The sequence below is a fragment of the Spinacia oleracea genome, chromosome 6 (genome assembly GCF_020520425.1).
Source record: "Spinacia oleracea cultivar Varoflay chromosome 6, BTI_SOV_V1, whole genome shotgun sequence".
In the NCBI taxonomy this organism is placed as follows: domain Eukaryota; kingdom Viridiplantae; phylum Streptophyta; class Magnoliopsida; order Caryophyllales; family Amaranthaceae; genus Spinacia; species Spinacia oleracea.
Genome location: NC_079492.1, coordinates 110521059 through 110529775, shown reverse-complemented (window position 1 = coordinate 110529775; position 8717 = coordinate 110521059). Strand labels below are relative to the sequence as shown.

The window sequence follows — 8717 nt, the reverse complement described above, 5'->3', positions numbered from 1 at the left end:
ATAGGTCAATATTAACCGTTAAATTTTAATCATCACCTTTATTACTTCCTCCGTCTTTTAATACTCGCAACGTTTGTTAGTTTCACGCATGTCAATGCACAAATTATAAAAAGTTGATCATTTATATCTTAAATTCTCTTTATGCAAAAATTATAAAAAGTTGATATTTTGAAAATACACATTGAGACGAATCTAACAAATCCCACATGACTATGTTTTATCTTATATAAAAAACACTAAGAATAGTCAAAGTAGATTACAGAGTATATGAATAGTAGCAAAAGTCCAAACGTTGCGAGTATTAAAATATGGAGAAAGTATAATACATGTATTTTTTAAGATATGTAAGTTATTTAACTATAGATTGAGAAATTAGTATCATCAGTTCATCACTATCAACATTTAGATTAGTGAGAATAATACTTTGCATGTGAACTTTATAAATCATGCATCGCATGGGTACTGTATGATATTATGAAGAAAACACCGACCCCCCCCCCCCCCCCCCCCCGGCAGCCAGTAGCCGAATGTCATGCCTCAGCTGTCAGCCCTCGGAAAAACAACATACTGGTACAAAGGCGCAAATAAACAACTGTTGCTGAAGATGTACTAATTTCATTACTTGTTCAACTCAATACAGCTTACATTGTAATGGTCAAACAAAAAAAATCAATCAGTCATGACCCCATAATGTTGAATGAAACATAACTGTTTTTCCCCCTCTGCAAAATCTCCTATAAATAGTTTTACATAGTGTTCTAGTTCATCTACTAAAAGTTCAGACTGTAAGTAAACCAAAGTGCCAAAGCAGCTAGAGCTCAAGGGAACTGAAGATAGAAAATTAATCCGAACCTTGAAACTTCCAAGTGAGGCCAAATCCTGCTGATAGCAACATCAACTTTATCACTCTGCCTTGGTTTTTGGCATTCTTCTGGATTTTGTCCGGATCCCAGAAGTACACCGCCCAATGAACTTAAGAACTTCATCAATTAAAATGACTGGAAGAGCGACTAACAAAACAAGCATCCATTCATTAAAACTAAGAGGGACTATGCCAAACACTTGGGCAAGGAAGGGCACATAAAGAATCAGGAAATGCAAGGCAAAAGAGATAGACATGGCTAGAAGCAACCAAGGGTTTACCCATGGTGGCATTGTTAAAAGGCTTCCATCTTCAGAAAGAGCATTAAGTGAGTTAAACATCTCAATGGCAACCAACACTGACAGAGAAAGGGTCATTCCTTTGATTTTTCCAGTTTTGAAGTAATCACAAGGATCATCATCAAACTTAAATGTTTGGGCTCCAGCAGTGAATGGTGAGACACTAAAATTCCCCCAAGAATGGCACTGACCCCAGTTCGCAAGCTGAGAATAGCTCACCAGTGTATGCCCGTCTTGGCTTAGGTCAATACCTAAAAATGATCCATGTGTGTACCAAATAATAAATACTCCAACAGTTGCCACACCAACATATAGCCCAATCACCTGCATTCAGTTTAGAAAAGTAGTTTAACCATAATGCTTAAAAGAGCTAAAATTCACTTGACCCAGCACATCCACGGCATCTCTCACAAGTCACAATAAGGCGGTAAAACTTACCATGTAGCGGAATAAAGTCCAAGCATCAATCAAAGAATCATCACTCCTCCTGGGAGGTTTCTTCATTATATCCTTGTCAGGTGGATTGAATCCCAAAGCTGTTGCTGGAGGACCATCAGTAACAAGATTGACCCACAAAAGCTGAACAGGAATAAGGCCTTCTGGAATACCCAAAGCAGCAGTGAGGAAAATGGACGCGACCTCACCAATATTTGAGGAGATCATATACCTATATTTCAACAAATAGTATTAGCTTCAGACAGGATTTAACACACCTACAATTACAGAGGATTTAACACCCCTTTGATAAGAAATCATGGTGTTGTAGGATCTAGCTGACCCAAAAACAGCAGGCCCTTGCTAAAATGCTATCCTCTTTGGGTAGACAATTACTGAGGATCCTTAGATAGGAAATAACGATGATGTAAGCAAACATGAAATACCTGAACCTTTGTACTTCACATCCCGTTCCCTCCCCGTCACATCTATATCTCTAGTCACTTGTGCATCGACACCATTAAGGAGCAACCGCTGCTATAGACTTAATTCCTATCCCCTTCCCTTACCCCTCCATTTATATACCTAGTATGTATTTGGTGTTATGCCGTTGTAAATAAGAAAATGTAACTTCTCACTAAGTCACTATGCAGGCACAACTTTCACAAACCATTTATCCTCCAGAGGTTTCTTAGACAACTATTATGTATACGATATTAACCAGTAACAGCACTCTGTTAGTCCATCAAGCTGGTTACAACTTGGAAAACCAATTACCAAATTATCAACTACTATGGAGTACAGTTATAGACAATATCAATGTTAATACCGAAGATAACAGACACTCGATGCCTACTTCCCCTCACTCTCCTTTCCCTCATATGAACCACAAGTCAACGAAGTTTTTCAGACATGGACTGGCCCAATCACCTCATTTTCAGACATTGAAGGGGAAAAACTGAATTCAATGCCGAAATTAACGAAGGACTTCAAATATTCACAGACTGTCTATGTTAAATAGCGTGCAGAAATCTAGGTAACACCTTTTCATCAATACAATCACTCATGTATGCATGTAGCTGCATGCCCCAATCATATGAAAATTGCAACAAAAGCTACATGTCTACAATAGGGACTTCCTAGAAGATATAAGGGCAAGTGGGCAACTCAATTTCAAACTACAAATGACAAAATCGGACAGGGACAAATAAGGGGGTCAAACCACCTGATGAAGGCTTTCATGTTGTCGTAGATTGATCGACCTTCAGAGACAGCAGCGACAATTGTGCTGAAATTATCATCTGCTAGCACCATGTCAGAGGCCTCTTTTGCTACCTGATCCAGTAAGAAAAAGAAACCTATGAGTCTATGACCATAAATAATTAATGATAAAATATGGAACAAAGTTCAATAACAGATGATGGTCGATATTTAATGCATAGATGTAACATATGCTAAGATATTACATGCGCCAAAACAAGAGACACTACCGATCAACAAACATTTGGTGGTTTAACTTCCCTTATGAAATTAATTACAGTCATCAGAAATTAAATTTTACACGTATCTCCTACTCCTGAATTATCATTAAATGTGATTACAATTGTATAACACATGAAGTCCATAGAGAAAAACCACCAATTCACCAAATGAGGCCCTTCTACAGTAACAGTATTGTTTTTAGAAGTATTAGTCAGCTTACAGCGCTGCCACCATCAATGGGTTGAGCATGGATATTGCAGACAAAACTAAATTAGTGAACTTCGAATTTATATATCATGAATATGCGCAAGGCCCATCTTCAAAGACTGGCGAGCACGTGTAAATCGTTTAAGCCTCAAATCATGAAAATTTGTGAACAGTCATTCTCAAATATTAACAATAGAAAGGGCATACCTCAGTCCCTGAAATGCCCATGGCTATGCCAATATCAGCCAACTTCAGGGCTGGTGCATCATTAACTCCATCACCAGTCATGGCAACAACTTCACCATCCTCTTTAAGCAACCTCACTATTTCTTGCTTATGCTTAGGTTCAGCCCTGGAGAAAAGAAGACCTCCAGTCGTTCTTAGATGATTCTTCTTATCACTGAGCTCCATGAATTCTTTTCCTGTTAAGCTTCTCAAGGTAATGTCGTCATGTGAACCAAAAACACCTATTTCACGACAGATGGCTTCTGCTGTATTCTTGTTATCTCCTGTTATCACCATGACTCTAATGCCTGCAGCTCTGCAGTCCTCAATTGCTTGCCGCACCTCTTTACGAGGAGGATCCTTCAGTAAGAAAACGGAAATAAGTCTTCAACATCTACAATATTAGCTCTGAAAAGACTATGAAAATGCAAGCATTGCAACTTGTAAGCATAGTAATCAATACTCATAACTTACTCTTAAGCCAGCAAAGCCAACAAAGATGAGATTGCTTTCAATGTTGGAGTAGTTAGATGGATTAAGTAGGAGCTCATGAGCTGGGTGCTCCTCACCATCGTAATCCGCAAAATCTTCAAGGTTCTCTTTGTAAGCAAATCCAAGACAACGCAAAGCACTGGAAGACATTTCATGAAGACTATCCAGTATAGTGTTCTTCATAACCTGATCCAATTCTACAATAGAACCATCAAGTAACTGTACGTAGGAGCTTCTTTCTAGCAAATTTTCAACAGCGCCCTGAAACAGCAGCATTTACGATAAGACACAGTTGTTCCATGTGTATACATGGGCAAAACAATATGACTAGCATAAAACTTCCAATAATATCTTTGTTTCGAAACAAAGAGAATGAACGAGTAGGAAAAGAGTTAGGCAAAAGGCATATATTCAAACAAAAATGGGTTTAAAATCAACATCAACTTTCTATAAAGCTGAAGATACCATTACATTTTGTTTTTTTTTACTAGACAAAATGGGTGCAAACACATACACAAAAATACCAGATATTTACGTAAAAGAAAACATCAACTACTAATGATAACTGATAAGCAACTACTGTCGAAAAAGATAAAAATATAACTCTTACAAAAGCCAGGATAATAAAGAATTTACCCAAAAGTTTTATCGATCACATAGCATTCAGATGCATGCAAGAAAAACATGCTACAAAATACACTAAAAAAAGCAAGACGGGAATTTCAGAATTTGTCATTGTCTTCCAGTGACACATCCAAGCCCAGTGTAAAGGACTCTAAAAGTTCTTAGCATCTTATTCAATGTATACCTTCTTTATATCCCCTTTGTTTCTTATTTTTAGAAAGGGGAGGGATTCCCACTAGTTCCAACAAAAGAAGGAAATTACGAGATGGTTTATAAATATATCTTATCCAAGTACCTTCACAAGCAATGAATTCTTTCCAGTTCCAGAAGAGACAATGACCCCCATGGATTTTCGATCACGATCAAACTCAAGAGTGGCAATACGATGTTCTGAAGTTGCCCATGTCCGGCAGCAGCCTTAAAAAGCCCAAAAGAAAGACCAATGAAACCATGTCAACACTCATATAGACAGACAATTACAACTCACATAGACAGAAGTTAACAACACATACAGAGCACATCATCAGAACTTGATGAAACACGCTGTAGTCCATTGGGCAGCCCCATTTTTTCAACCATAACCTGATAAGAAACATAAACGAAATTGCATTAACTTAATGTCTTAGCCGTATAAGAATTCAAAGCAGACATTTCTCCAACTTGAACATACATTAACAAGTCAATGTTTTATGGTAATGCTGGCAAAGAACCCAACAACTTCTTGCAAGTTACAAGTTTTGAAGGACATCAGTTCAGAAATTTGGATTTTACGCATGAATTACATTATCAAACATAATAAAAGAACGAAAGAAACGTTGAAAGTTTGTACAAGGTTGTCTTACCTTTAATGCAGCCTCAGTAGGCATACCACTTGAAACAAATTGATGGCCATTTTGTTCGACCCCAGCATCATTGCAAAGAGCCGCTACTTTAGCAATCATTTGAAGATTTTGATCCATGTTATCAGCAGGCCAATCTTGTATCCCACCATCAGCAGGATTATAGGTGGTTCCGTCCACATTGAAGGTTCGGATAGTTTGTGCCCTGGGCCCCATGGCTACAAGCTTTCCAACTGCCATCTGATTGGTGGTCAAGGTACCCGTTTTGTCAGAACAAATGACAGTTGTGCATCCCAGAGTCTCCACACTGGGCAATTTCCTGACCAGGGCATTCTTTTGAGCCATCTTTCGTGTACCAAGAGCTAGGCATGTTGTTATAACTGCTGGCAGCCCCTCTGGAATAGCAGCAACTGCCAATGCCACAGCAATCTCAAAGTAATAGGTACATTTCTCAAATGAGAATTTAAAATTTCTCGGCCATCCATCCACAAATTCCCAGGAAAGGAAATACTTGACATTGATCAGCCAAACCACAGCACAGATTACACCAATTATAGCAGTCAACACTTCACCAAATTCATTCAACTTCTTCTTCAGCGGGGTATCCTCCTCATTTTCAGCAGCCTCTTGTATCTGGGAGTGCACCTTCCCTATCTCAGTGCTCATCCCAGTATGCGTAACCAAGCAAAAACAGTTTCCATTGACGACAGTAGTCCCAGCGAAAACCATGCATTTCTTTCCCTGAATATCTGAATCTTCAGGGATAGACTTCACAGTCTTGCTAACCGCTTCACTCTCGCCCGTTAATGACCCTTGCTCAACCCTCAAGGTCGAGCTTACTAAAGCCAAAACCCGCATATCAGCGGGCACCTTATCACCAACCCTAAGCTCAACTATATCACCCGGCACCAGTTCCTTAGCCGGCAGACTAGGAACTTTCTTCCCATTCCTAATCACCGCAGCATGTTCAGATTGGATTTCCTTCAAGGCCTCCAACGCTTTCTCCGCATTACTCTCTTGCCAAACCCCGACAAAAGCATTCACAATCAATATCAAAAAGATAACCAAGGGCTCAACAAAAGCCGTAATCCCCATCTCACCACCTTCATCCCCATCATACCACGCAAGCACAAACGAAACCACCGCGGCACAAAGCAAGATCCTAACTAACGTATCGTTAAACTGGTCCAAAATCAATCTCCAAATCGATGGCCCTTCGTGCTTCTCCAATTCATTCAAACCATAAATCTGCAACCTTTTCTCATACTCCTCACTCGAAAGTCCGAAATCTCGACTCACACCATACTTCTCCTCGCACTCCTTAACGTCCATCGCCCAGGGCTTAACCGATTCCCCATTCTTCTCCAATTTACCACTATAATCCTCTCTCTTCCCATACTCCTCCCCTCCTTTCCCCATTGAATTCAACTCGATAACAATGAAAAATCAAACAATTGTCCACATATATCGAAATCAACCCTGAAAATCGTCAAATACAAGTAATAAATCAAATCTCATGATCTGACCATTAAAACAACGAATCAGAAATCCATAAACCCTAACTGATTTCACAACAGTCACAACAAATGAATCATGAATCCACCAAAAGTACAAACAAAATAATCAAAATCAAACTAAATGCAGAAGGAAAAGATTACCAGATAATTGGAGAAATTCAGGAGTTGTTTAAGGAAGCAGCTGTGAGTGTTCCACAGTTTCTCTCTCCTCAAATTGGGAAAGATCCCCAGTAGTCGTAGTAGAACACGAGACGACGAGAGCGCTTCCTTCGTTGTTTTTACTTTTACCGTTCTTTAATTATTTCCTCTCTCTCTTCTTCTTCTTCGACTCTTATTTATCGTTTTGGCGGTCAATTTACGAGAACGCCCTTGTAACTGACTCGCGGGAATAGTGAACCACCTAATGATAGCCAATGAAGGTGCTCCACGTCAATGAAAGTGACAGGGTAATAATGAGAGGTAAGGTAAGGTTCATGCTTTCCTGTGGGGTCAGATTGGTGACGTGGGATTCGTATATTGGTTGAGTGTTGTTATGAAAAAGGAGGAAATTGTAGTTGCGGGGAAAAGTATTTTACTACTGAGAAGTTATAATTTTGCCAAACAAGGAATTATATTATGTCAACTCTTATGCGTCAAGTGTGTGAAGATGAACTTTCTAGGTTGTTTCTTTGGACTTTGATGGTTAAGTAAACTAATGAACTAATCAATTATTAGGGTGGATTTGTTTGATAAAAAAATGAGTTATTTTCGTTGGTTAGATTTGTTATTAAGTTCAACGTAAAAGTTTGTGCTTTTCCTGGTTCAATTAGATAATGCAACTAATTCAAGCATAACTAGCAATTTGCCTGTGTGCAACGCACGAGAACATTATATTAAGTGTTTGAAAAACTTAAATCATTCGATATATTATTTTTAGGTATTGTAAATATTTGATTAGTGTAAATTGAACCATTTTATGTCTCTTATTCTTTATTTACATTAAGTTACGATTATTATAAAATAATTCAAACCAAATTTTGGGGAAACAATCAACGACAATGGTACTTTTTTGAGGGATAATGTAACATACAATATAATTTCTCTAACATAGCAAAGAAAATTAATTAGCAATTAAAATAATCAAAGCAAATACGAAAAGTTGAGATTGCACCATAGAAAAAAGGAACATGCATAAAATAAAAAGCAAATTTGCTAAAAAGGACCTTTTATAACCCAAAATTTGCGAGAAAGGACATTATATATATAATTTATTTTGTGAAATCACACCTTAATGTTTTAACGTTTTTTTGCGAGAAATGACCTTATATAATTTTTTTTGTGAAATCACGCCTTAATGTAATTTGCTTTTTGCGAAAGACAACCAAAAGTAAGTTTCCGACATTGACTAAGCTTTTCCGCCCATTGACTTGCACGTGAGAAGCACGTGTGGCTTTATTTTGCTAACCACACCCAATTTTCCTCCAAAATTCTAAGCTTTAAAACCTAAAGTTGAAAAAAAAGTCGAAACAAAATCAAGTTTGAAAATCTATGACTCGGGAAAATCAGTGTCTTTAGCCAACTTAAGCCACACGTGTTGCTCACGTGCAAGTCAATGGCCGAAAAAGCTTATTCAATGCCGGAAACTTTCCTTAGGTCCTTTCTCGCAAAAAAATTTACATTAAGGTGTGATTTCACAAAAAAAAAGAAAATATATGTATATATATATATATATATATATATATATATATATATATAT

The 8717-nt window shown here is 37.9% G+C and overlaps 1 protein-coding gene across 1 annotated transcript; it reads right to left on the bottom strand.

Annotated features, from left to right (window-relative positions):
- Positions 1-585: 585 nt before the first annotated feature.
- LOC110798368 (calcium-transporting ATPase 4, endoplasmic reticulum-type-like) lies at positions 586-7297 on the bottom strand. The gene is made up of 9 exons (XM_022003550.2): positions 7124-7297; positions 5469-6944; positions 5139-5208; positions 4922-5043; positions 3985-4263; positions 3493-3870; positions 2822-2931; positions 1600-1828; positions 586-1485 (listed from the first exon to the last, which is right to left on the bottom strand). The coding sequence occupies exons 2-9, from the start codon at positions 6882-6884 to the stop codon at positions 904-906; spliced, it is 3186 nt and encodes a 1061-aa protein (XP_021859242.1). The 5' UTR covers positions 6885-6944; positions 7124-7297; the 3' UTR covers positions 586-903.
- Between the last annotated feature and the right edge of the window lie 1420 nt (positions 7298-8717).

Bases quoted from the DNA above. Each gene is read 5' to 3' on its own strand.
- LOC110798368 (XM_022003550.2), bottom strand. From the start codon at position 6,884: ATGGGGAAAGGAGGGGAGGAGTATGGGAAGAGAGAGGATTATAGTGGT. The intron at 3,871-3,984 runs GTAAGTTATGAG...TTCTTACTGAAG, and splicing joins TTGGCTTTGCTGGCTTAAGA to GATCCTCCTCGTAAAGAGGT. The intron at 1,486-1,599 runs GTAAGTTTTACC...AACTGAATGCAG, and splicing joins GGACTTTATTCCGCTACATG to GTGATTGGGCTATATGTTGG.